The sequence below is a fragment of the Echinops telfairi genome, unplaced genomic scaffold (assembly GCF_000313985.2).
Source record: "Echinops telfairi isolate 266 unplaced genomic scaffold, ASM31398v2 ScPeMD7_5592;HRSCAF=6446, whole genome shotgun sequence".
NCBI classification, from domain to species: domain Eukaryota; kingdom Metazoa; phylum Chordata; class Mammalia; order Afrosoricida; family Tenrecidae; genus Echinops; species Echinops telfairi.
The window spans coordinates 21,912,285-21,939,877 of NW_022109491.1; the positions used below are offsets into that span (position 1 = coordinate 21,912,285).

Consider the following 27,593-nt stretch of genomic DNA (forward strand, 5'->3'; position numbering starts at 1 on the left):
GTCGTCAGGCAAGGTTAGGCGTGCCAACGGACTTATAAAGTCCCAGTTAACTAAACTCTCCTTAGAGGTCCGCCTCTCTTGGCCAGATCCCCTACCTGTAGCCTTAACCCGCCTCCGGGCTTCCCCCAGGGAACCCACAGGTCTCTGCCCATTTAAAATTCTATACCGCTGTCCATTTGTCCTAAATTATTCTCTGCCTCAGAAAGAAACTCCGCTTTCAGCTTGCTTACTCTATCTTTGCTCCGCAATTTACTCAGGTCCTACGCAGACCAACACCTTCCAGTTGTGGAAGACACCTCTTCTGGGTACCCAACCCTTAACCTCTCCCCAGGAAACCAGGTCTTAGTGAAAACTCCTCCTGCGCCTAGCCCTGGACTCCAGCCATGGTGAAAAGGCCCATACACCGTAATACCATCCCATTGGCAGTCAAACTGGTGTTGGCTTCCGTAAATACGGAAATGCAGTCACCCAGCCACTGATGGCAGTTCATAGTTACCAAAACCTGGGCTGATAATTCAGGAACCCATTCGCAGGTTATATATCTATCGTGCTTACGTACACACTGGCTGGTTGATCAAACCCGGCTAATCCAGAAAGTCCAACAAGAACTTCAAGAACAGGTTATAGGACAGAGGTCCAAGGAAAAACCTTTTTCTTGGTTCACTGTTATCCAAGAAGGGGTAGCCCTTCTTAACAATTCCAACCTGGTTAATCTTTCCTCTTGTTTCCTTTGTGCTGCCCTCCATAGGTCTCCTCTGGCAGCAGTACCTTAACCTCAACCATTTAACTACTCAGGAAAAACGGACACCTTTCCACCAGTAATTGAAGTTTCCCTGTTCCACAGTCCACTGCTAAAAAATGGCCTTTTTGCTATTCCGACCCGGGACAAGGTTGTAACAACACCGCAAGTAACCTCACTTTCCCCCTCAATGCCCCCCCCCCCCCCAGGCAGATTCTTTTGGTGCAATGGCACCCTGACAAAAAAACCTTTCCACTCCTTCCCCACCCTATCTATGTATGCCGGACACCCTGGTTTCCCAACTAACTATGTACACAGTCCCTGAGGTAAATGCTCTGCAAAATCCCTCCCATGGCACCACCAGACATACACGGGCAGTGTTCCTTCCTGTCATGGTTGGTTTAGCGGTAGCCTCTTCCTTGGTTGGCTCAGGAATGGGGGCAGAACCCCTATCCCAGTCTCTGAGCTCTTCACAAAGCTGGTCCTCCAAACTGCAAGCGGCAATTAAAAACACTGCATTATCTTTAAATCTTTTACAGCACCAAATAACATCTCCAGCCCAAGTAGCCTTACAAAACAGAAAAGCCCTAGACATCTTAATGGCCGATAAAGGGGGGACGTGTATATGCCTGAATGAGGAGTGTTGCTATTATGTTAATGAATCCAGGTTAGTGGAAACCAGTATAAACAAATGTCACAAGTTGGGGGGAAAAAGCTATCTGGTCAGACTCCTGGCGTCCAACAAGGAGGTTGGTGGTCTAATCCATCCATCCGTTGGGTTGCTCCCTTAATAACCCCTCTTAAAACCATCTGCGCTCTGCTACTTCTGGGGCCCTGTTTGCTGAACTTTCCACAACCGAATGCAAAAAATTTCTCATATTGCCGTTAATCAAATGTTATTGCACCCTTACCGTCCTCTCCCACAGGAGCCAGACATTCCCAACCCGTAAGCCCTTCCCACGCCTTGCCAGTACCCGCAGGAAGTAGCCAGAAAAGTAGTCACCCCTATCACCAAAGAGTTGGGAATGTATGGCCAGATCAATACCAGGCCAGCTTCTAGCAGCAAGTGACCTTGAATCTCCCCCACCCGTGCGGAGCTGACCAGAGCTGGCTGAAACAACTAGGAGCAAGTGGCCTTGAATCTCCCACACACACCCGCGGAGCTGACCAGAGCTGGCTATGTAAAGCAGCTTTGCAAGGTTTTTTTTTTCTTTTACTCATGGCCCGTTTTGTTCACGACCCGTTTGGCTCAGTGCCTGCTTTGTTCTTGGCTCGCTGCTCTGCACCTGGCAGGAATACACCCGGAACCAGGAAGACACCTTATATTCCAGAAACCCGGACATACCTGTATCTCTCAATCCCTGACTACTTTACCTTATATGGACTCAAGGCAGCCCAGTCACATGTTCCCCGGCCATATAAACACCACTCCTGTAGTCTGGAGTGCGAATCCCTCGGCCGGACGCTGTTGACTGTGGGACTTCGCCCAGGCTGGGTTTTTCTCCCCAATAAAGCCTGTTTGCTCTAATTCGACTGATTTGGTCTCTCAACTACCTTACACTGACCACCTAGCGGAGGGCCGGTGGCCATAGGAGCCTCATCTCTGCTTCACCGAAACCCTTGAACTGCCTTTGCAAAATGGGTCTTCCACAGGAGTGAGAGGACATTTCAATATTCACCACGTGACTGCTGGGTCCTTGTTAGGCCCAGCTGGGCCACAGCCCTGCCTGCAGCATGTGACCCAAAATCAGGGTCTCCGCAGAGAGGCCAGACTGTGGAGCAGGTCTCCTGAGGGGTCTGCTGTGTCAGCAGGAAAACCTAGGCTCACTGCCCACCATGTTGGAGCACTGGAGGACAGTGGGGCTTGTGGGGAGGGGGACATCTGACCAGCAGGTGTTGGCAAAAGGGGGCTGGGACTGGTAGTATCTCGCAGCTGGAGGCAAGAGCAAGGGCTAGCGTCCCATGGAGGGTGCTGAACCCATGCCAGGAATGGGGCTCTGGTGCCTCCTGGGCAGGCTGAGATGTGGTGACCATAGAGGCACCCCCTGGCAGGGTTCCTCCTGAGGGGGCTGGGGCTCTTCCCTTGAATAGGGAGTAGTGTACCCAGGATAGAAGGCTGGCAGCTGGGTGCCAGACACCCACCCTGGCAACAGCACCCGATCGCTCCCTGCCAGGCCCTCAGCCTAGGCCAATGCACCCACCACTTCAGCTTCAAGGCCCCTGGCCTAGGGCCCTGATGGCCCCGGGTGGGCAGCGGCTGGAGCTGCCCCTCAGGCCCTGGTGAGGAGGGGCCAGCCTGGCCAGAGCGAGTGGACACAGGGCGTGGGGCTGCTCACACCCACTCTTGGACCGGCCGCTTGTAGTAGGTGACAGGCTGCGGGCCCGCCTTGTTCTTGAACTGGAAGATGGTGTAGACCAGCACCAGGATGCAAAGGGACAGGATGCAGGGGATGACCACGGCCACGGCATTCACGGAACCGGGCACGTCGTTGATGGTCACCATGATGTCCACGTCGTCCTGGGGCAGCCGCCGCTCCTTACGCCGCTCCACCTCCTTCTGGTTGCAGCCCATCCAGTCTCGCAGGATGCTGCGCGGGTAGCCCGGCTCCACCCGCAGTTTCTGGTTGTCGAACTTCCAGTAGTCCCGGCCCTTATAGAAGTAGGTGTAATCTGCAGAGACAGAGCCCAGGGTCAGGGCTCCCACCAGTGCCCAGCACCTCCCTGGGCCTGGGCCAGAGGCCCCAGTCACTGGGTCACCCAAGAGGATGCCCTGGAAACTGTGTGGCCGGAGTGGGGACCGTGACCTGCAGCGGAGGGGGGCACCCAGGGCCTGAATGCCCACCCCGGATTCTCAACACTTCTTGGACACCCTCCAACCCCACCCTGCCCAAGGCCCTTAAGCAGAATTGGGACATTGTTCAATTTATCCCAGAAAAGACCTCCACCTGCGGCAGGCCTCAGTCACAGCCCTGCCATACCGTGTCCGTGGGCCTCCACACACCAGGTGGCTTGGCTAGCACATGGCTAAGCTCTGGGGCCCAAGGCCAGCTGCAGTTGGAACCAAGGGTTCAGGGAGCAAAGTATTCCCCTGCCTTGACAATGGGCCCACCACCCACCTCTCTGCAAGGATCACGGGAATGTTGGATGTGCACCTATCAGGGCACATGCAGGGTGTCTGGGGCCCTGCTGGGGGCCTTTGCTTGCTCAGACTCCTCATTGGTCAACTCTTCACCCTGGCTGGGGCGTTCATTGGTCATGGGCCTTGATGTCACCTGTCTCCGAGGCTCCTCTCAAACGTTTGTAAAGGGCAGCAGGTCCGCAGGAGAGCCTTTGGATTTGCTATCAGCAGCCCCTGGAAACCCCTTCCTGGCCACCCCTCCCCAACAAGCCTCCCTCTGCCAGCTGCCTCTCTTTCCCTTAGAGCATTTGTGGCCACCACGTTGGGGTTTTGCCACTGGACGGGGAGCCAGGGACTGTTATGCAAATCTTGTCCACTACGCAGTCCCCAGCCCCGAGCACAAAACATGGGCTCTGCATTGTGAGTGGATGGAGGGAGGAACCCTCACGTTGCATATGAAAAACACCGACCAGGGAGGCTGACACTCGCAGGTGAGGACCGTGTGCTCGGTGCTGTGTATCCGATCATGTCTCTGATGTAATCCTCCCCAGAGCCCTCTGAGGTAGATACCATCATCACCCCAATTTTGTAGATGAGAACACTGGGGAAACCTGTGTCATCTGTCTCAATGGGGGGGTCTTAAAAGCTGGGGAAGGGGCATCTAAGCTGTCTGGAGGAGGTCAGCATGAAGAGCGTCAGAGATGCATGGGCACAGTCGGAGCAAGGGGCGAATGGACCCCATGACCCCACCCCCATGTCCCTGAGGGGAGAAGAGCTAGACAGTGCCCAGCTGCCATCACCAACTGCGCTGGAAGGGACCGCATTCGAAGGTCCTGGATGGAGTGGAAAGGAACTCAAAAGTCATCAAAGAGACCAGGCTTACTGGTCGGACAGAGGTTGAAGGTCCCCCCCACCCCACCCGGCGACTATGGCCCGAAGCCCCCCCTTCAAGCCTTGATCTGAACTCCACCCCAGTGGCTCATTTTGAGCCAAACACAGGACAGGTCTCTCTGGGGAACAATAATGAGGAACAATAATACGCAGCCATCTGAGATCAAAAGGGCAGCATTTAGCCAAGGGCACCATTCTAAAGGCTGAAGAAAGAAGCAGGCAGGAAGGAAATAGGAAAGAGGAAGGAAGCGGGTTAAGTGAGGCTACTCCGTAGGGATTGCAGTCACCAGTAGGAAACAAATGTGCTATGGATGGTCCAGCGGAGAGCTGACTTGCTCTGAACCCAACTCACAGTGAAAGTTAAAAAAGAATCTGTCATAGTCGTAGTCAGTGAGAGAGGCAGGCGCCCAGACGGTCTGTGTTTCGATGGAAGCCCACTCTGCATTCAGCAAGACCCAGCCTCCCCTCCTGAGAAACCTCGGCTGGCAGGAAAATGGCAGGTGGGCATCTGATGGCCTGCCTGCCTGAAGCACGCAGGAAAAGGGTCATCAGGGAAAGAGGTGTCTCCCTTCGTTTTCTTGCCCCCAAACACCTGTGAGCCACTCAGAGTATCCCTGCTTTTTCCAAATTGGTAACTTGAACACCTGGAGTAGGACCCGCGCCCCGCTGTGTCTGAAGAAATGAAGTCGGTCTCTGAAAGGCAGCCTCCGTCGTGAACCATCCCCGCCGATGGTGACTCTGTGGCTGGTCAGAGAGGGCAGCCGGGAGGCCCTTGTCTTTCCTCCCGGTGGGGGGCGTTTCCGCAAACTAGGGGCCCTGGGAGCATGTCTGCATATCTGCCCGAGGCTGAGACCCTGATGTGGAAGGGTCCTGGGGAAGGACTCGGCTTCACGACTGGACTGTCGAGTTGTATGGTGTGTGGATGAGGTGCCCATACGCGTGCAAAAGATAAAAGAAGACTTTGTTTTACACACAACCAGTGTAAAACCAGAGCCGTTGGCGTCACTGGGTGCCTGGGTCTGAGACTTCCGGCTGGCCAGATCAGAAAAGACTCATCTGGGGGGGCTGGGGGCAACATGCCTGATGAGGCAAGAGCTAGTCCAGGGGTCGGCAAACTGCTGAGCTGACATTCCTGTCCCTTGTGGCAATTTAAAAAATGATTTGAGAGCCATGAATATATAGATTACAAAGAAATGAAATCACCATTCGCTGAATAATAATCTTGGACATTTTTTCCCCAAGTTCACGTCAGAGCCACATGTATGTACCCCCAGAGCCACATATGGCCCGAGAGCCACAGCTTGCCAACTGCTGTCTTGCCTACCCTGCAGGCCTGGCTGACGAAGGCCTGGCATGCCCAGCCCTTGTCCTACCTGTCTTGGTGTTGTAAGAAATCTGTAGCCACGGGTGGGGGCGTGGCGTCAAGGGGTTGTCCCTCAGTCCATAATCTCTATGGACCCGATGGCCAGGGCTTTCCTATGGGGAGCCGCTGGGAAGGTTTGGGTCACCAACCTCTCGTCTACCTGTCAGGTGTGAACTGCAGGAGGGCTGCCTGACCCCAGGGGAGAGGAGGAACCAGCAAGTCAGAGAATCAGGGTGACGTGTGGGCCCCCACACCTGCTGTCTGTTTATTCGGTGGTCTGAGGGGTGGTTTCTGTTTAACTCGGGAGATCTGGTCCAGCTCTGGCTGGGTACAGGGGGGCTGAGGATGGGGTCAGGCTCCACATTGGAGGGGTGGACGCATGAGGGGCCTTGGGGGGCAGGGCACGTGGAGTCCCCAACCGCCCCATTCCCAATGGGTCTACGTACATCCTTCTTTGCTGATGAAGGCCCCCTGGGGCGCCTGCGGGATGCCTTTCCACACGGTGATGGGCTTGGGGTAGCCGGGGTCTGTGGCCCGCCGCTCCTCGCTGTAGCGCCAGTACCGCTCGCCTTTGAAGAAGTAGGTCTTGCCCATAGGCTCCCAGCGCAGAGCGGTGTCGATGCCTTCCCGGGGCAGGCAGCTGCCCAGCTCCCCCAGGCTGTGGGGGTACCCGGGCTCCACCGTCACCTCCTTAAACACCCAGTACTTGTCACCTGTGGTCAGGAGGGCCCCACAATCAGCCTTCCCCAGTCACTCAGTGCAGGCAGGCTTGTGCGGCCAGTGGCCCTCTCCCATATTCCGCTGGGCTGCAGCAGTGGACAGCGGTCAGGTGTCTGAGGCCTGCTTGCTCTCTGGGAGATGGAGGTCCCCAATGCTGGCAGAGCATGTAGGACAATTCGGCCATGGCTCTGCCCCTTCGTCCCCCTCTCAGTAGTCAGCCTCGCACCAGGTCCCTTCTCTAGCCCCGCCACGCCTTCCACGCGTGGCCTCAGTCCCAGCCACCCGCTTAGAAACGCCTCCCTCCCTCTGTTCTTCCGAGCTACCACTGGCCCTCCAGCTGGCTTGAAGCCCTCCAGCTAGAGTAGAGTCTCCACCATGGCCCAACGGATGGAGACCACCCCTGGGCTGGCAGCCCTATGGGGCACACTGCCTTCGAGGCCGCTCTGCATAGCTCTCCAGCATGGGGCCTCACGGCTGCCAGGGGGCCCTTTGAAAGGACACCCCCCACCTCCCTTTCCCACACGGCTCCTCTTTCCCCACGTCTCACCCTCTGTGTCTGGTGCACCCTGGGGATAGTCAGAGGGAGTTCATCAAGGGAAGACCACAGAGCAAGAGGTCGACTCAGTGTACGTGACTGACCTTCCGTTCCTCCTCTGCCTCCCCTGGCCGAGCCAGCCTGTGACCTCTGCCCTCAGCGCTCTTACAGAGTGGATGGGGGAGGAGGGGGCTCGGACAGCCTGCCCCACCTTCTACTTCACCTGCACAGGCCCGGCACGTACCTGGCTAGACACTTCCCCCCACCGAGCCCTTCCTGCCCTGTGCCCTTCCTGGCTTGCTTGCCAGCCTGCAGGACCTCACCAGTCTCTGTGGGGCAGAGGGTCTTTGCAGTGAGGGCCTTTGCCTTCTGTCCAGCTCCCCCAGTTTGCAGGCGGCCAGGGTGGTCTCACGGCACAGGCCGCCACCATCCTTACCTTTGAAGAAGACAAATCTGCCATCAGCCCTCTCGTAGGCTGCGTCTATGCGGGCGGGCAGTCCCTTCCAGAACTGCTCGATCTGCATGGGGTAGCCCTCCTGTACCCGGTTGTTGCGCAGGCGCCAGAACCAGCGATCCTGGGGAGAGAAGGGCATGGCAGGTTCTGTCTCTGAGCCAGCCACCCCACAGTCCCACTGCTGCAGGCCCAGCTCCCTGGAATCTACTGCTTCCTTTCAAGGCCCTGTAAGGGAGACAGGGCCATGTATTCACCTCTGGGGGGAGCTTGCTGCCCACAGGGCCAGCTCTGATGCCCTCGCTGGTCAGACACTCGCACACGCCAGGCCCTGTACAACCTGGCTCCAGACTAGCGCCCAGCCTTGCCTCCCTTCCCATGCCTCCAACATGAGCTAGGCAGGGCTCTGCCCCTGCCTCCATACAAGTAGCCTCTGGGCCTGGCTCCCCTCCAGCCCCTGCTGACACGGCTTCACCTTCCTGATCCTCCAGGAAGTCAGTCTTCCTCTACCTCCGGTACTAGGTATATCCATCACCGTTCTTGCAATGCTGAATCCCAGGGCCAGCTCCCCTCCGTGGCTGGGAGTTGCCTGAAGGCAGGGAAGATGGGATTTTGGGTCATTTTGGAAGCTCAGGCTGAGGATCAAGAAGTTTTTGTCACAGGACGGAAAAGGGCAGGAGAAAGACACTCCCATTGGATGGGTGACAACGGAGGGGTAAATGATCTCCTCAGGGCAGGGCAGCGGGTTGGGAGCAGAGGCAGGGATTTTCTGCTCCCATTCCCACCCCTGCTGGGGGGATAGGACATACAGGGGGTGGGGGTGGTCACAGAGGGACAGGAGAAACCCAGAGCAGACAGGCCCAGCTAGGGAGGGGAGGTGTGGAGGCTGCAGGGAAGAGGTAGGGCCCGGAGTGGTCACACGGGGGCAGCAGAGAGCCGCTGACATGGGCAGGGCGGGGCTGGTCCTTAGGCTGGTAGCTGATCCTGGACCCACTGCCCTTCACAGGGTCGGGTCCAGCCCTTCAAGGCATAGATGGCAGAAAGCAAGCCACTTCCCGCCTGACCCACATCAGGGTGAGTCCAGGCTCCTCCGTGTACAGTGCTCGGCCTGGGACAAAGTGCTTCACCTCACTCCCTGGCATCCAGTCGATCCGGACTCACAGCCACCTATAGGACAGGGTACGCCTGCCCCTGTGAGTTTCCGAGACCGTCCCTGTTTGCGGGAGTAGAAAGCCTCGTCTTCCTCAGGCGGAGTGGATGGTGGTTTTGCACTGCCAAGCTTGCGGATCTCAGCCCAGTTCGTACTCACTGTGGCACCAGGGCTCCCGTGATCTACATGCAGGAGTAATACTGGCGGCTGAGAAGCAGAATGGGCCGCCTACCTAGAACAGCACTGGGCACCCCGTGAAGCTGAGTTAAGTGGAACTAGATAGGCTGAGCTTGTCCAACCCAGGGCTTATGCAAACTGTCATCCTTCCCTGGTACGCCACCTGGCAAGTCCTCTAACACCCCCCACCCCCCAGCCCCTTTGCTTTCTTAGATGTCAGTGGGGTGATGAAAGCCACCCATGGCCATCAAGTGAGTGACTCCTTTCACCTAGGCAGGGCAGAGGAGAACTGCTCACTAGGGTTTCCAAGCCAGACTCATCTTCCTCTGGTGGGTTTCAACCGCTGGCCTCACAGGTAGCCAGCCCCCTGCAGTAGCAAGACTCCTTGAGGCAACCCAGATGTGCGCTAAGGCAGCGGGGAGGATCACAGGGAACCAAGCGCAGAACAAAGGAGGAGAGCTGCACAGGATGGTCCAAAAGTTGGAACAGATTTCTGAACGGTGCTCTATCAAGCACATCCACGTTCCGTGTTTTAGATCTTTAGTTTGACTTGCTCACCTCTGCAGCAGTCACGAGAAAGGCCAAGGACCTGTCTCGAGCCGCTCTGTGAGAGGCAGGCCCGCGGTTGACCCTCATCCCCTGGCTCTTGCTCAGTGTTCAGAGCTTGCTGGGGAGACCTCCTCGTGGGCTGGACCTCCGCATGCCGGTCACCCAGTGGGAAGGAGACAAGGTGTGCTGCCCAGAGCCGCCTTTGGTGACTGGGAGTGAGGTCAAAGGGTACTTTTCCTTCCAAGTGTCAGCCCCTTCAAGGGTGGCCTCACTTCACAGAGCACCCCCAACAAGGGCTGAATGAGGCAGGGCCATTCTGGCTGCGGAGCTCCCCGTGGGGTTGACTGTGTCTGCGGGGGGCCTGCCTACTGCCTGACTGTCCCCTCTCCCCAGTCTTGCTTCCTCCCACCCGCTTCCCCTCCTGTGGTTTCCAAAGGGACTGCTTAATAAGGCTCCGATCACTGTCTTCAAGTCTGTTTCCAGGGGAGCTCCACCTGCAACAGGCTGCCAAGCAGGCTGCCACCCCACCAACCCATGGCTGAAGTGACGGGAACAGGACCTGGCCAGCTTCCTTCCAGGCCCCCAGCCTCTCCGCCCCTGCCCCTGGCAAGATCTGGACTAAATCAGCCCCCACTGGTCCAGCTCTTACCCCCAGCCTGCCATCTTCACAGCTCAGTAACCTCCCTTTGTAAACAGAGGACTGACACCCCCTCACTCCCAGCCACCCCCTTGCTCTCAGCGGGGAAAGCTAAGGTCTAGTCACAGGCCAGAAGCTGGCCTCCAGCACTTGACCCCAGCATTAACCCCTGGGAAGGCCCAGGACCACTAATTCTCTCCCCTTCCTTGATTCACCCAGGCCCATGTCCTGCTCCCCGGCCAGCTCCCCTCCAGGTCCCAGAGCAGGCCGAACTAACTCAGGAGCAGCCCCTTCTCTGGCTCCCTACCTTAAACACAAACATCTCGCCCCGGAAGAGGGCCACGGTGTTGAAGTTGCCATCGCAGATGTTGGGCTTTGCTCCCGGAGTGGCTGGCCGGTCCCCGAGGGGTGGCCGAGGGGGCCTGGGCTGGCGCTCATGCTTCCTCTCCGGTGAGTGGATCCTGCGCACGGGGAGTGTGGGGAGGGGCCTGGTGGGCTCCAGAGGCTCTGCTGGGGGTCCTGCGGAGAGGGGACTCATCTGAGAGAAGGGGTGAGCTGTTCCCTGCCTTCCCCTGCCATGCCTCATCCTCATCCTGACCAGGGAGCTGAGAGGGGTCTGTCACCTCTCCCATCCCCACCCCAGCCTCTAGCCTTGGGACCAAAGAAGCCACTGGGTGAGAATCTAGTGTCTTTCCTTTCTCTGTCCCACGAGGAGAGGTCTCTCCCCAAGCCTGGGATTCCATGCCCCCGCCTCATCCCCTCCTCTCAGCACAGTCACCCTCCCTCTCCCTGCCCCTAGATCAGCACCCAGAGCTGCTCCCATTTTGGACCAGTCACAGCTCCCGGCACCTCTGCAGGCGGTGGGGTGGGGGTTATTTCTCTGCTTTCCTTCCCACTGCTGGCCCTACTTCCTCCCTCCTTCCCACCCTCCTGTTTTTCAAATCGTGCATCTAGACAGCCTCTGCCCCATCACACCCCCAAACTGCTCGTTTCCGGATCCCCAGTGACCTCCATGTAGCCAGAGTCAAGGTGACTCCACTCCAGTCTCTGGGGCAGCACCGTTCCGACTTTGATGTGCAGACCCAGCGCCGAGATTCGGACTTGGAGGGTTTGGGGCGACCTTGAGAGGCTGCGACTCTCCCGGCGCTCAGGTGCGGCTGAGCTTGTTGGTCAGAGGCCCACACCTGGAGGTGCAAAGGCCAAGAATTCTCTCCTTGAAAGCCCTGGCTTCGCTTCGCTTGTCCTCAGGTCAGTGGTTCGAAACCGTGGCCGCACATTCAGGTGACCTGGGAGCTTTTAAGAAAGCTCATGCTCAGGAGGTGCCCCAAATCAAAGGCCACCGGTTCTCTGAGAGGCGCAGGGTCCCGCGGACCCGTATTTTTGACTGGCATCTCAAGGTGATTCTGCTAGGTAGCAGGATAGGGGTAGGGGGTGTCCCTCTCTCTGCCTCCCGCCCCCCACCCCTTTACAGGAGGAAGGAAGGGAACCAGGCGAAGCTCAGGCAGCCTTAAAGGCTAAGGGGCGGTACACCTGGGTGGCTCAAACTAGGCCAGGTGAGCTTAATTCAGCCAATGGGATCAACCAACGCCTTCGACCACGCCTCCCAGCCAAAGGCCTCAAATATCGGTCCGCCAGGCCACCCTCCCTGTGTTCATCCTCCTCGCCCTTCTGCTTTGCCGTGCCGCAGTCTCTGGCTACCGCGTGTGGGTGCTTAGTCCCACGAGTTTGCCCGTGTTCAGTGACTGTAAACCCAGAAACTTCTACCGTCCTTGGTAAAAACCCATTTGGATCACAAACCAGGCTTCGCGTGAATTCTTGGTCGTGCGAAGCCAAGAGCTGAGCCATTTCCCACCAGAGAAACGATTCCACTGGGAAGCCAAGAGTGGGAATTGTGGCCCTCGGTGATGCTACCCAGGTTTGAGGCTTTGCAGACGTGTGGCAGCGCGTCTGGTCTGCACTGGCCGATGGGGAAGGGTGAGCTGAAGGTGGCTACGGAGCACTTGAAATGTCCGACCGACTGAGGAACGGAGACTTGCATTTCAATAATACAAGTGAAATTTTCATAGCCTCGGGATGATGCTTGCTGTGTTGAACCATGAAGATCCCAACCGGGATCTCGGCGGGAGAGACTGGTAAATTCTTTTCCCCCACAGTTACACAAGCCGGAGGTCATCCTCGACCCTCCTCCGCACCTCCTCACCTCCATGGGTAGCAGCCAATCCTGTCCATCCAAGCCAGAGCCTCACCTAGTCTTCTGCTCGAGAGATGCTCCCCATCTTCCAGGGCCCTGAGTGGGCCCCCAGGGAGCCCGCCTCCTCTGCTCCATTGGCTGGGCACCTTGCTTTTCCCCAGTGAGGTGAACTGGTCTTTCCATCTCAATGGATTCCCTTGCCAAGAATGTCCGTATGCTGGCATGAGCCGGGAATGGGGAGCAAGAGGCCTGGTAGGAGGCCCTTTGCATCCTAACCAGTGATCAGTCTTACTTCTCTGCTTCTTCTTTTTCAGGAAGCAAGCCTGGGCGAGTCTACTCACACAGCATCTCATCACTGCTCGGCCAGATGTGTGTCTTTCTCCGCCAGAGGAGGGGCTCTTTGGATGGGGCTTGGTCCCCAGGTGAATGACCCGCACGAGGTGAGTGGCAGGTGTGCGCAAGGGGACGCGGGCAGGAAATCATTGTGCCCCTCCCTGTGGACGCTTAGACCCTTCCCTAATTGCCCCCAATGCATGTGGCCCTGTCCGGCCAAAGACATGAGAAGGCTCGACGTGTCTGCGACCAGTCAGCGATGGGGCCAAGACCTGCCCCAAACCCCCCGACTCCCAGGGGAGGAAAGTGGGTACAGAAAGCCCAGGCCCAGGCCCAAGGCCAGACACCAAGTACAAAGAGCCACCGCCCCCGCCACACCCCTGGGTGACCAAGCTCCCCGCCCAGCCCTGCCCGCACCATAGATCTTCTGGATGCCCTGGAGGTCGTCCGGGGGCAGCTTGAAGCTGTGCGTCTCCATGTACTGGTAGAAGGGCGCCATGATGGCGCTGGGGTCGTTGGAGTGCTCCAGGCCCAGCGCGTGGCCCAGTTCGTGTACCGCCACCAGGAAGAGGTCGTTGCCTGCGGAGAGAGGAGAGGGCACGGAGCAGGGGCTTCCCGGGGACTAGGCTGAGCAGACTCCTCCCCTCCCCACCCCCAGCTCTCCACGGAGAAACAATATGGGGGTTTTAGGGACATCCGCCTGCAGAGGCCCAGAGGGGACTCTTGGGGAGGGAAGAGGTATTGCAACTCCGAGGAAGGTGTGTAGGGAGAGCTTTGAGGAGGTGAAGCATAAGTTGGCTCTTGGAAGATCGGGATTTTGGTCAGCAGGATGGACTCTGGGGGCGGGATCCCGGGGAGGAGAAGGGGGGTGCTATACACTGGCCAGGACAAGCAGTTTCATTCCACTTGGCTCTGGAACAAAGCACAAGGGAGGGCCAGCGAGCGATGAGGTCAGTCCGGCAAGCTGGCAGCCAGTGCCCTGTGACGCCACATACAAGGATCTGGCTTTGCTGCCCGGCCAGTGGGGGGTTTTGGGTGAGTGGGGGTGGTGGTGGCAGATGAAGTCATTCTGGCTGTAGTTGGAGGGAGGGGTAGAGGGAATTAGATTAGGGAATTAGGGTCTGTGTGGTAATGGGGATAAAGAGAGGTCACCCCAAAGGTTGGCAGGCTGGGCTTCCCAGGAGGTTTAGGGCCCACCAAGGCCCCTGGTTCTGAGGAACAGCATCCTGGGGGAAATGGAATGGTTGGCCGAGTTTGGGGTGAGGATTCAGATCGGGGCAACAGCCAGCACCTGGTGCGTGCAGTGGGCTGCAGGATCCCGGTCGGGATGGAACGGAGGGGGCAACAGTTAGTTTTTACAGCCGCAGCCTGTGTGGGACAGGGTGCCTTCATTTCCAGCTCTGCCCCCAATTAGCTCTCTGAATTTGGCCAGTAGACCAACCCTGTTTCCTCATTTTCCCATCTCTGTAAAGAGAATATTCGAACCGAGCCTGGCCCTAAACAGTAGCCACGGTTCCCCTGCAGAAGAGAGAAGCTAGGTTCCTGGAATCTGTGGTCCATCGGACCCAGAGCCCAGTGGGTTTCCAGTAGCCAGCTTCCTGGAGCTCCTGGGTTAAGCCTTGGCAGGCCATTATCAACAGTGACTTCTGTTTGTCCAGCCCCAGAACTTGGCGTCTCCTCTCCAAGCCCCCTCTAAGCCCCCTCTAAGACCAGGGGAGGCAGTCAGGAGCCTAGGAGGTGACCAGGAATCCTACTGTCCTCTCTGGCCCCAGGATCCCTGGTGAAATTACCCCAGCTCAGTCCAGCCCCATGGGGCCCATGAGGGTCTGGTGGGGTGGGGGTGGGGGAACTGTGTCTGGGAGGGGCAGAACCTCATGAGAAGACTCCGAAGAAGGAAGTGTGTGTCTGCTGCTCTTCTGATGCCACCGGTGTCCGTTACAGTGAGCCATGGAGAGGGAGGAGGATGGGTAAGATCATGCAAGGTTGGCCACAAGCCCGGGGCTGGCCTTCTGCTGGGGAAGGGCAGGCTGGCAGGAGGCGGCCCCCGGCGCCTTCCTCCGGCCCAGGGCCCTCCGGCAGCAGGGAAGGATGAGCTCATTTCTGAGCTCCATCCCAAACAAAGGTGGCTGCCTAGAGCCAGCAGAAGGCAGCACAGTTTCCTGCGGTGCCGGCCTGGTCTTCAGCCGGGGACCGGCTGTTCGGGGCCTCTGTGTCCTGGCCAGGTTCTTCCTCAGGGCCATCCGCAGGGGTCTCAGCTAGGGAACTAGAGAGCCCGGGTCTGTCCTCTCTTGACCTCTGGGCCTGGGTCTTTGTAGAGGGCAAGAGGAGGGCCTGCTGGTTTGTTCTAGGGACAGAAAGGAAGAAAAAGGCAGGGCACTGGTATTCTATAGCACAGAAGCCCAGGATCCAGGAGGAGGACAGAGGGGTGGGGAGACTCCCTGGAGCTGCCCAGGGGCAAAGCAGGGGCTGGCAAGGAGGCCTGGTGTGGGGACCGTATGCTCTTCCTCCCCAAGAGGGTGAGGCTACGAAGGTGAGTGGTCAGAAGTGCAGTTTCTGGCACCAGGCCGCCTGGTTCTGTAGCCCAGGACTGCCCTGTCCTGGAGGTGTGACACTTTTAATGTAGCTCCTCTGAAGAATGTAGCTGTAACAATGGTACTTTCCGCCCGAGCCTGCAAGTGAAGATTAATGAGGCAAGGTCTATAAAGTGCTTCTGCAGGTTCCTGGCACAGCCGGTGACCCTCAGCAGGGTCATGGGCTGTGGGTCCAGACCCGTATGCCCTCTAGGAAGCACTCAGGTGCTGGGTCTGCAGGTGCAAGCCCTTGGGCCTCCTAGCCAGTACCTGCATTCTCCTCGGCTACTCAGGTGCCCTGGTCTCGGCTTCCTTTCCTAGCTTAGTGCCTTTCCCATCCCCTCCTCTCCCCTCCCCCAACCCCTCCAAAAGCTTCTAGCATTTTCCTTCACCTCTGTTTATTTATTTTTTAATTAGATCGTTTGTCAGTGCTCAAGCAGAAACTGGATATTAGATTTTTTGTTGAGAAGATATTAGCCTGGTGGGGGTAGATGTGACTGCAGCGTAGGAGTTGTCATGTGTTCGAGGTAATGCAGGTGAAACGATACTGTCCCTGGGATTGTCTGTAAGAGAAAGACCCGTCAGCCCGAAACTCAGGGCCGAGGAGTGTTGCTACTTGCTTGAACAAGGTAAAGCTGCCCCGGGGTTCATGTTCATGTTTTTCTCCCTGCTGTTGTGAATGTGACCTTTGCCCTAATGAAACTTTTCCATAGAAGAAAGTCAGTCATCAGAAGCTGCTCCCACCAGGGAGCTTGTGAGTGAGATGCTATGCGGGTGCTCAGTGAATCGGGGTTCTTTTTCTCCCATTCCCAAACCAGCCCCCGGTTTCGGAGGGAGGCCCTGTTCGCGGGGTGCAGGTCTCTGCTGTGTTCCGGAGACCATTGGGGCCAGTTCATACTCTGGTTCCCCAGCTCCGAGAAAAGGCCAGATTCTTGTCCAAACTGGACATTCGCCACCTTGGGATTTCTATCAGGGTTGGCAGTGTTCCCTCAGAGATGGGGGTGGGAGGGCAGAAGGAAGGAGTGCCCGGACGGTGCCCACCCACCGGTCCCAGCTCCTTCCCACACGCATTCTGAAGTTCTTGGGATGGTGCCCAGCAAGCCCCCCAATGGCCAGGAGTGGTGTGGGGAGTGCCATCTTGTGCGCAGGGGAAGGGAAATCAGAGGTGCAGGCAAGTCCTCCCCGTGCTTCCTCTGCACAACCACCCTTGTAAGATTCATTTATCTCTTGGGGGTGGTGGTGCTTATCCGCTAACAGTGCCTGGCACCTCAAAGGGGCTAAAAAATGTTAGTTCTCTTCTCCTCGCCCCTTATCAGTCAGCACAGCCAGCCTTTGTTGACACCGATCCAAGATCAACACCTAGATAAAGAATAGGTGCTCAAGAAGCCAGGAAACTCCTCCAGGATGTAAGGGGAGAGATACCAGGATAGCGGTGGGGGGTGGGAAGGCTGATAGGAAAGAGAACAAAAAGTAAAAGGGAGTAGGCAAACCGAAATGGAGCCTTTTGTAATTTTCCATCATCTGGCTTTGGTATAACTTTGCCAAACCAGCCTCCTGCTGGGAAGTCCCTCTCCTGAACCCTGCGGCGACAGGTCGCAGGCTCACGGGCTGGAGCATTGCCAGGATCAGGGGACAAGAATACCTGCTTCCCACACTTGCCTATGTACACAAAAGCATCAAAATATCCCGGGGAAGGGCCTGGGAATCTAGGTTTAGGACAAGAATCCAGAAACGATGGAGAGGACTGCTCTTTAAGGCAGCGGGGTGCCTGCCTCCGAAGTCCAGCAGAGTTTATTAGACTACGTGCAGGTTCCCAGGCCCTTTCCCTCACGTGGTGAGTAGAACAGTGAGATGGCAGGAGCTTGGAACCTTAAAAAAGACAGTGTCCGGGTGAAGCTCATGTTCTCCGCAGCTTGGGAGCCACAGAAGTTGGCTACGCACAAGTGCTCTGGCTCAAAGCCTTCCCTCACCATCTACCGACCATGGGACCTTAAGAAGTTCCCCAGTGTTCCCTGTGCCTCAGTAACCCATCTGTGCCCTGGGGTAATAATATCTGCCTATGACATCATAATAATGTCTATGACATCATACGTAGGAAGCGCTTGGCCTGGGGCTGAGATTGAAGCACCGCTTACTATATCTCCCATCACCTGAAGCCCAGAATCCTCTGCCCTCCCTTTCTCCTCCAGGCCCCGACTGCATTCCCTGGTACCTTTGCCACAGCCTCCCTTACCCGAGTACACCTCCCTCTCCCCCACTGGACTTGGGACTTCAGGGACGAGAGACCATGTTGTTGTTGCTCAGATGTCTATAACTCTGAAGTTGGCCTGTGCCTGGAATGTCATCTAAGCCAATTCCACAGAGAAAACAGAGGGCGGCCTACTGACCCCCTTGTGACAGAGCCAGGTGGCCGGACCAGGCCCCACTTAGCTGTACCATTTGAGGGCAGTCCCATCATCACTGAGAACCCCAAATCTGCATGCCGAAGATGGACATAAGAAATGTGTAGTAGCCTATGGAATAGGCAAATGCCTGCGAGTGAATGTGGAGGAGGACGCTCCTTTGCATCCTGAAGGCTATGCTTCCTGCTCGCTGGGGCTTTTCCGTCATTGGTATTAATGGAATCCAAGGGGTGAGGGCAGTTATTCAGGAAAGGTCCAGTCCTTCTGGGCCCTGTGACTCATCTGGAAGGCTGACTTGAGGAAGGGAGAGTGGCCTGCCACTCCGCAACAGGGAGCCCTCATCAGTCAGGCCGGAGCCTTTCACTTTCAGATCCTAAACTTAGAAGCTGAAGGCCTTTTTGTCTTTTTCTTAAACTAGGAACCCATCAATTTCCCATTTTAATCATGACCTAGCCCCTCCGTCCTGACTCAGCCTCACTGGGCCATCAACCAGTGATCCGACCCATCTCTGCGGCTCAGGCCCTGGTGGGCCCAGTGTTGAACAGAATTAGAGATCACAGTTCCCATGCTTGCATCTTAGGGTCAGGGCCCTGTCGGCGGTATTCTCCAAGGGCTTCCTCAGAGAAGCCCAGGGGCGACCACCGCCCCCATTATGCCCTTACCATCATGGTTGGCATTTCCCAGCGTCCATGGCTCATCGGAGTCAAAGTGAGTGTCTCCTCCAATCCCAGGGCCAGGGAAGTAGGCATGGGCCAGGAATCCCCCTTCGCCATCAAAGGGGGAGCTGTCGCCATGGAAACCAGAAGCAAAAAAGATCATGATGTCTGCCTCCTTCCGGTCACTTTTGATCTCGTGGTAGGGCACCTCTTCAAAGGTCAGCGGCGTCACCTTCTGCCACACATCGAAAGCCTGGCGGATAGCCTTCCGGGTGTCCAGCTCCCCCACCTTTGGGGTGTAGTTGTGGATGCTGGTGAGAAAAGGGAGGGCCATTACAGAGCAGCGGCAGACGGAAGAGCAGGGCTGAGCAGAGTGAACAGGGGCATTGGCTGCCGCATGGCCCAGTGATCTTCAAGGTTTGAAGCCTAGAATTCTGCTGAGGTGCCCAGAGTCTGAGGAAGCCATCCTCTGCCCCTCACCCCTGCTTCCACCAGTGTAAGCTTGCTTTAACCTGTGACATACACACATATATATGTCGAATTTACATGTTATTAATCGGGATTTTATACATGTATCTTATCACTCCATAGTTCAGTCACGTCAAGTAGAACCGTACAACGACTACCACAAGCTGTTTCCAGACAGTGATTTCTATCTGATCTCTGGCAGAATGTATGTTGACGAAGGGATTTCCCTCCACTTGCAGGGAAAAAAAAGATTAAGTTGGTAGGCAGCATTTTCTACATATTAACATTTCCCTTTGAATCATCTGAAATACATTACAAAATAATTAAAAATACATAGCTGAATGCAAATAACCTAAATGCCCATTGGTGGAAGAATAGATAGACACATTGGTTCCCATGGTGGAATGCTACCCACTGTTAGAGAATCAGGAGGAGAGTGAGACACCACACGGCACAGATGGAGTTGCAGGGCATAATGCTGAGTGAAGTTAGCCAATCACACAAGGACAGCTACTGTAGGAAACCACTGTTTTTTAAAAAAACAAAGACAAGGGGGTGGGGTGGTGAAAGGAAGCTGACGTCAAGGAATCCCAGAAGGAAGAGAATGTTTTGAAATGGATTGTGGTAGCAATTTCACAATACTGCCTGATGTGATCGAACTATGCAACAGTATGATATCTATGTTAGCTCCTGAGAAAATGATTTGGCATCATTGTGTATTTCTGGTGGGGGACAGAGACCGATGATACGACTTGAAGAAAGTAACCCAATTTCACTGAATTGTATTTGTAGGAAGGTTTCATACCAAAAGAAACAGACGGATGGTTACTAGGGGTGAGGAGGGAAGGGAGGGGAGGGGAAGGAACAGGCTAGAGAGTACCCTACAAGAGGGAAACTGAGGGGGAAAGGTGAGCGTGGGGGAGGGTGACAGGGCAAGAAGCCATCAGAAGGTCTGGCCAGTGCAGTTGTTGGAAACAAAAGCATGGACCTGATCTGGAAGCCCCTCCCCCGCTAATTCACAATACAAAGTGTAAAACCAAAACATCCAAACAGGAAGAAGCATTTCATTGGGGGGGAAAAAAAAATCCCTTTTTAAAAATCATTAGCACCTACTATCACTTGTCTATCTGCAAGGGGCCTAGGGTGGTACCTGATTTGATCGATCATAGACTGCGTTAGTTCGTGTTACTCTATCCATACTTCCTGGCTCTCCACAAAGCAACGCCACTCCTGGGCGCGCTGCCCATGACCTGATCACGAGGCAAGGAAACTGAGGCCCAGGGAGACTGTACGATAGATATTCAGTCAGAGATGGGTCAGAACCCAGTTCTTTGTTACTCTTCGTTCACGTTCCCCCTTCAGGACTCTTCTGACGTCGTTGCCCTGCCTGGTTTCTAGAATAACACCCTGTTCTGGCTTCTGCAGCTTGTCAGCAGGAGAGTCCTGCGTTCACCTCTAAAGGTCCCTGAGATCCAGCCTCTGGACCTGAGGGCCCCCTGAGATGGACTCGGAGTCTCAAACATTGCCAGCTGAGCCTGCCCATCCCTGGCCCTGCCCCAGCCCAGCCCAGCCCCGCATTCTAATGCCTGAGGTTGCCTGTGGTGGGCTTCATCATGCCTGCCTTTCTGGGTCCCTGGACTGGTCTTGCTCTGCCAGGCAAGAAGTGGCCTTGCCGTGATTCACCCCTGTCCTCTAGGCCCCTCGAGAAACAAGGCGGGCCGGGAGCCTCAGGGGAGGTCTATCAGGCTTCTAGTTGGGGACCAGGGGGGCCAGGTCAGGTAACGGGTGGCTTGGCAAGCAGTGAGTTCCGTCCTCCTCTGGACCAAAGAAAGCTGCCGTCGGAGTTGAGCATCCCCTGAAAGCCCCGAGGAGGACAAAGCCATAGGTTCTCAGGACGTGGCCCTGATTCTCAGACCCACCGAGAGGGGAGGCCTCCGAAAGGCAGGGCAGGGGAAAGAGACGAGCCGAAGTACCTGTAGGTAATGTGTTTTTGCCTCCACTTCTGCCCCGTCAGGGCATAGCGCTTGTTCCTCCGCCTACGGCTCAGGTGGGGGTGATCGGGGACCCCACATCGAGGCTTCTTCATCCACCTGGGCAGAGAGAAGACACACATACTTTTGACTGTGGTCACTGGCCACTGTCGGAAGGTCATCACACAGTCCCCTGTTGCCAGGCTGAATGGCAGCATGCATCCTCAACGTAGACCTTAGGATGGCTCCCCAAAAGGAACATGATAGATGGATGTAGTCATTCATTCATTCATTCATTCACCCACAGGCTCATAATCAAATAGGAAGAAACATTGCTGCACTAGTGCCTGGGGATCCAGCTACTTGGCTCAAACGTTCCAGCTCTGTCATGAATCGTAGGGCCCTGGCAGTTGACTGGACCCACTGGAGCCTCGGGCTCCCCATCTGCAACATGCAAATCAGCGCTTGCCCTTTCACCTTCGAAGGCTGTCATGAGTCTCCAAGGAGAGCGTGTGTGTGAGTGTTCTGTAAGTGTGATTAGATCACATCACGCCCTGGTTGAAGACCCTCTCGTGGCTTCCCAGAATACCCAGAATAAAAGCCAAACTCCTCAGCCTGGACTGTCAGCCCAAGTCAAACCCACCAATGACTGACGGATGGACTCCAAGTCGGCAGTCCTACGGGAGAGGCTAATTTCCAACTGCCGACCGTGAGTGTGAAGCTGAGCACTTTAACCACTGCGTCTCCGGGGGCTCCTTGATGAGGGCCCTAAACCATGGGCCCTAAGCCATAATCTAGCCCCCACCTGCCTATCCATAAGGAGCCCTGGTGGCATAATGGTTACACATTGGGCTGTTAGCTACAAGGGCAGAAGTTGAAACCCACTGGCAAGCTCTAGTGGGAGAAAGATGAGGCTTTCTCAAACACTATAGGGGCAGGTCTACCCTGTCCTGTAGGGTCGTCCAGAGTCAGAACTGACTTGACGGCAGTGAGTTTTGTTTTGTTTTTGTTACCTACCTACCCAACATCTTCACCCTCTTGTTCACACTCTGCACTCCGTGCTAGCTACCATGACCCCACTGCCTCGAACAGTCTAAGTTTATTCCCACTTCAGGGTCTTTGAATTGGCTGTGTCCCTCGTTTTGTGCATGTCTCCCTTTCCCTTGATGTGCAAGAGTCTCCCCTCCAACGCCACCCCTTCAGAGGGGACGTCCCCGTCTACCCTATCAACAGCTTCCCCTTTTCAATCTCTCCACTGTCTTCTTACCCTCCTGTTTCTCTTCCTAGCAACATTATATTGTTGCCTTCTCGTTTATTCTTTGTCTCTTCCTCTAGATCCTAAGATCCATGAGCATATGATCCTTGCTGCATCCAAAGTGCTGGCCCAGTGTCTGACAGACATATTGACTGAGTGAATGAATGGATGAATCAAAACTATCCAACAGTAAAATAAGGTAGGTTGGAGACGGCACATTCTCTCTGACTCAAAACCAAAACAAAACAAACTCACTGCCATCGAGTTGATGCTGCTCACAGTGACCCTACAGGACAGGGTAGATTGGCCCCTGTGGCTTTCTGAGACTGTAACTCGTCAAGGTAGTAGACAGCCTTGTTTTCCTCCTGAGGACTTGCGGGTGGTTTCAATCTGACCTTGCATTAGCAGCCCGACACATAACCACTGTGCCACCAGGGCTCTGTGTACTATAGGGGTGTGGTACACAACCGCAGTACTTGGAATGTAACTCTCCACAGCATTTACTAACATTGCATTGTGATTTAAAAATCTATTAGCCTGCTGTCCCTAATAATTCATAAGTTCTCTGAGGACAGAAACTGTATCATATTCATCTGTCTGTCCCCAGAAGCCATCCAGTGCCCCCGATGAAGGAAATCTTATTCGTTATCAGGGAAAGGTCCATTAAGGAGCAGTCGGCCTGGGACATCACCAGACCAAACCAGACTCAATGGCCATTAGGTTGATTCTGGCTCATAGTGAACCTATAGGACAGAGTAGATCTGCCTCTGTGAGTTTCTGAGACTAACTCTTGATGGGAGTCAAAAGCCTCCTCTTTTCCTCTCAGAGTGGCCGGCGGTTTCAAACTGCTGACCTTGTGGTTTGCAGCCAACTCGTAACCCACTGTGCTCTGTAAGACCACCATGGGAATTTTTAAAAAGCCAGGGTGGGCGGTTTAGGGATTATGACTGATGGTGGCCCAGGTGTCTGCACAGCCTCTGTCTGTGCTGGTTTGCAATGAACTCACTAGGCCGCAGCGTGGGATTGCTGGGTGTGTGTGTGTGTGTGTGTGTGTGTGCGCGCGCGCGCGCGCAAAACAGTGGGCCTTCAGTTGCAGTTTTGGGAACAGCAGTGCCCTTGGCAATGTGGAGAAAAGACAGTTGCAGCAGTGTCAGAAGCTCTTTGAGGAAGTGACCAGCCCCTGCTCACCTCTGTGCCCGCACGCCTCCCCGACATGTGTCCTCTCCTAGAATCGACCATTAAAGAGAGTGGAGTGCTCAGGAAGCACTCATAAAGGGCACACGAATAACAATGGCATGCGTTTATAGACACACGTAGACTTTTGAAGGTGTTCGCATTAAAAAAAAACCACATTCAAGTCTCCAAACAACCCTGCCAGGTAACCCAATGTTACCAACCCCATTGCGCAGGAGAGAGAACCAGTATACAAGACATCGAGGGACTTGAAAGATCCAGAAGAGGGGGCAGGCAGGACTGGAACTTAGTTGAATGAACAAATGAACGACAGATTCAGACCGTGTAGCACCAGCTGGGCCTCGTTCTTCCTGTTCTTTCAGGGCGCAGCCCAAGGCACTTGTGCTTGTTGAATGAGTGAATGAATGAATGAGTGGATGACAAAGCATAGGACTTGACACTGCGGATACAGCTTCCTTTGCCCAACAGTCCCCGGGAAGAGAAGCAAGAACCACCCCTGTGTCTCAACCACGGCTGCCTTATACCTGGGTGGGCCCCTAGAGGAAAGGGTCGTGAAGCCTGAGCTGACTCTGAGGTCTTTAAATCCCATGCCAGGCACGCCGTCCGCCCAGGTGCTGGTTTAAGGATGAGTGCTTCCTCTTCTCCCTGCCTCCTGAATATGGCTCTCTGCCTTCCTATGGAGACGTAGGGGCAGAACTGCCAGAGGGAAGTGCCATCCTCAGCACCCCCCACTTCCCCCCCCACCCCCGAGTGCTCCCTCTGCCTCCTCCTCTCACTGTCCACCTGCCACTTGCTGCACCTTGGCCAATAGGCCTGGGGCTTCTTGGACCGGAGTAAAACCCAGGCCAGCTGGTGCTTCGGCAGAGACACCAGTGCCTGTGCCCCAGGATGCACCGCCCTGTGGTCTGCACAAAGCCCTCAACAAAACCTCTGCTTTGAAGAGTGGCCGGGCTCTCGGACCAGCTCACCGGTGAGTCCGTGGGACCCAGGAGTCCCCTGTCCTGACAGCATCACGGGAGCAGTCAAATGTGGTATCCCGGAGCTTCAATTCACAAACCCAGAGAATCTTAGAAATAAGACACGTTTTCACAGAGCTCCTGGAAGCTTGAAAGATGTAATGGGATCCTGGAAGCTGAGAGCTACAACCCAACATGTCTTTATACAGATGAGTACAGATGAGTCCCTCTGCAGGAGGGACTTATCCTCGGGGCAGATTAGCTCAACTCAGGACCAGGTGGAACGTCCGAGTCCGTGTCCCTGTACCTCTACCCACAAACTTGCCAGCCTCCTTCCTTGCCCAGGGTTCTTCCTTTCGTCTAAGCTCAGGACCCATGCCTTGCCACTGAGGGCACGCAGCCCAGCTCTTTGCCATGCTCCATGCCCTTCTTCGGTCTCTCTGCCTGCTCCCTCCCAACTTTCTTGATGGGGTTCATCCCCAGCGTGCGTCTCTGCTAGTGTGATCTCAGTCATTCTAGCGGTCTCACTTCCGTGCCCTTGCCCCCAGACATCTCCCTGAAACCCAGCACTTCCTTTCCGGTTCCAGAACCGCTACTGTGTTGCTCATTCAACAGCAGCCTTGGAGGGCAGGGGTCACAGGGCAAGCACAGTGCGTGGTATGCATAGGCATCAGTAGGTGCCTGATCAACAAGTGGAGCAAGAGTTTTCAACTCATCATCGTTCAAGTGTTCCCAGTGTCCGATAAGGATGTGCATCCCAGGGAACTCCCTCCACAGCGGTGGTTTGTAGACTTGGAGGTTGTTGTAGCCCGAAGGAACTGCAGAGAGTCTCTACCACTGTCCCTCGTCTTCATGATAAGGGATCAGATGCCCAGAGGGTTAAGAGATGCGTCTGAGCAAGTTTAAGACAGAGTTGGGACTTCCACCTCAACACATCCCCAAACCCAACTCACCCCAACCCAACCCAAGGCCATCTGGCCGATTCTGACTCACAGTGGCTCTATGAGAACTGCCCCTGGGGGTTTCTGAGACTAAATTTTCACGGGAGCAGACAGCCTCATCATTCTCCTGTGATGAGGCTGGTGGGTTTGAACTGCTGGCCTTGTGGATAGCAGCTCAGTGCTCCACTACAAAGGCCCCTGGAGGGAGTTCCACACAGGATCACATGGTGGGGTCAGAGGGAGGAGAGTAGGTGGAACAGGATGTGTACACAAGCCACGACAACTGTGAATCCGAATGTTGGTCCAGAAACTTGAAAGACAACGTCCCCTGAAAATCTTACTCGATCGTTGTCTGATCCAACACACCGGTGACTGGGAGCCCGTAAAACTGCTGCATAGTGGAGACTGCGGACTGTAAGGCCTTCCCCGAGTGCAACGCAGATGCCCGCGAGGCATAGGGAAGTAGATAGCCGTATGACTTTAACCAGCTCTGAAAGACACAGGAAAGAACAGGGTGCATTACGCCGGAGAAGGCTCTCTTCTGCCTGGCCACAGATATGCCCAGGGATTTGCCCAAGTAATTCATGGCTTCATGCTCTGATTTCTACCTCCTGCCAAAGGAATGTCAAAGGATCTCAGAAAACACAGGTGCCCCCGGCAGGAAACCTTTCCCTGGATCTCTGCTGGCCACAGGATAAAGATGAAATGTGCACTCACGGGTTTACACACCACCAGGCCTCCCTGCCCATCCCCTCAGCAGTTTCTACCGGCATGCGAGAGCAGAAGAACCGCGGACTCTTGGAAGCAGAGTGGCCTGTTGACAGTGGTGTGCCACCCAGGAGCCCGTGGTGTCGATGCAGAATCACCAGATCGCCTACCTTCTTTATTGGTAAGCAAAAAAAAAGAAAAAGGCAGTTCAGACAAACCCACATAAAACCCAAAAGAGGACCCATGGCTGGTGCTGGTGAGTGGGTTCTGACTCATAGGAACTCTGCAGGACAGCACAGCACCACACAGCCCACAGGCCTTGCAGGACTCGGTCTCCATGGAAGCAGAGTGCCTGTTCTTGCTCCCACAGAGCGGCTGGTGGGTTTGGTTGGCAGACCTGTGGGTTCACAGCTGAGCACCTAACCACTGGGCACCAGGGCTCCTTTCTATCAAGGAATAGACGTAAAAATACAGCAGTATATTATTTCATTTAAACGCAGGTAAGTCATTCTCTGAGTAGGAAAAATGAAGACCAGCGGGATTGTGCAAGAGCACTCTTCATTTGTAGGAAATACTGGCGTTCTTAGGCCTACATAAAGGTGCGTGAGGATTGGGATCATTCTTAGATGGGCTCAAAGAAATGTATTGCTCGAAGGGCAAAGAAAAGAGAGAGGTCGAGGGAGAATGCAACATAGTAAAATGTTACCAGTCGGGGAAGCTGGGCACAGGGCATTCAGGAATTATTTGTGCTATTCTGGAAAACTTTAAAAAGCTACCATTGTGTCTTTTTTCCCCCCTCCACTTTGAAAATTAACCAGCCTATCCTTTGGTTAGAGTATCTTGGGAGACTTGTTCAAAGTGTGTACTTCTCCGCTTTTCATATTTTATGCATAGATTAAAAAAAAAGAACCTTGGGAAACTGCCTTATTCCTTGCATCTCTAGTTTCCATTTCCTGTTTCTCTATTAATAGTTTCTTGTTATGTCAGCCCAATTTCTAGAACAAGGCAGACCAGAAATCCTAAGTAAGTTATAACTTGCTTCACCAAAGGTGACTATAACATTTTCACTGCTTTGTGATAAAATTCATCTGGCTGATTAAAAACAATATGGTCAGAGAAATATTCTTAGAACTCCCGTAACAGCATGGCCACCTGACCCTTCTCACATTGGGTACGTAAGGCACGTTTCCCACTCCAAATGATGGTAGAGCCTATCAATACTTCGTGTGACTGCCCACCGAGTCTCTTCTTGCCTTGATCCATGATTTCCCCCTCAGCCTGCAGGACTTCTTAGTTTAGCAAAAATATCTCCTAGTTTAGCCCATCATCACTCCCTCTGGAAGACTTCGCTGAGTCTCCAAGTTAGTTTATTTTCTTTTTCCTCTGTGCTCTCCAAACTCCCTATTATACTATATCTTACAATTCTGGACTCGAGTCATTATTTTACATGTCATCTTTCCCCTTTTGACGCTCAGCTCCTCACGGGAAGGTCCCATAGCCTCCTCATCCCTATGGGCCTGCTACCTAGGATTGTGCCGGACACACAGCAGATGCTTGTTAAGCAAGCGCGGATTGAGCATTTACTACATGCTAGGCTATGTGAGGAGGAGCCCTGGTGG

At 55.0% G+C, this 27,593-nt stretch overlaps 1 protein-coding gene across 2 annotated transcripts; it reads right to left on the reverse strand.

The window, feature by feature from the left end:
* Positions 1-1,930: 1,930 nt before the first annotated feature.
* Positions 1,931-27,593, reverse strand: MMP24 (matrix metallopeptidase 24). 2 transcript variants are annotated; one of them, XM_004697946.2, is made up of 8 exons: positions 25,608-27,593; positions 20,924-21,040; positions 18,489-18,793; positions 13,272-13,433; positions 10,638-10,849; positions 7,803-7,941; positions 6,558-6,824; positions 1,931-3,409 (listed from the first exon to the last, which is right to left on the reverse strand). In XM_004697946.2, exons 1-8 carry the CDS (start codon positions 25,850-25,852, stop codon positions 3,072-3,074), a joined length of 1,785 nt encoding a protein of 594 aa, XP_004698003.2. In that variant the 5' UTR covers positions 25,853-27,593; the 3' UTR covers positions 1,931-3,071. The 2 variants fall into 2 exon arrangements, with proteins under 2 accessions (XP_004698003.2, XP_045151326.1); XM_045295391.1 differs by having other exon boundaries at positions 3,148-3,409; positions 6,558-6,769.

Excerpts from the sequence above, each read along its gene's own strand:
- MMP24 (XM_004697946.2), bottom strand. The coding sequence starts at position 25,852 with ATGAATTACTTGGGCAAATCCCTGGGCATATCTGTGGCCAGGCAGAAG. Across the intron at positions 10,850-13,271 it reads GGGCATCCAGAAGATCTATG|GACCCCCAGCAGAGCCTCTG; the intron begins GTGCGGGCAGGG and ends CCCTCTCCGCAG. Across the intron at positions 6,825-7,802 it reads CAGATTTGTCTTCTTCAAAG|GTGACAAGTACTGGGTGTTT; the intron begins GTAAGGATGGTG and ends TCCTGACCACAG.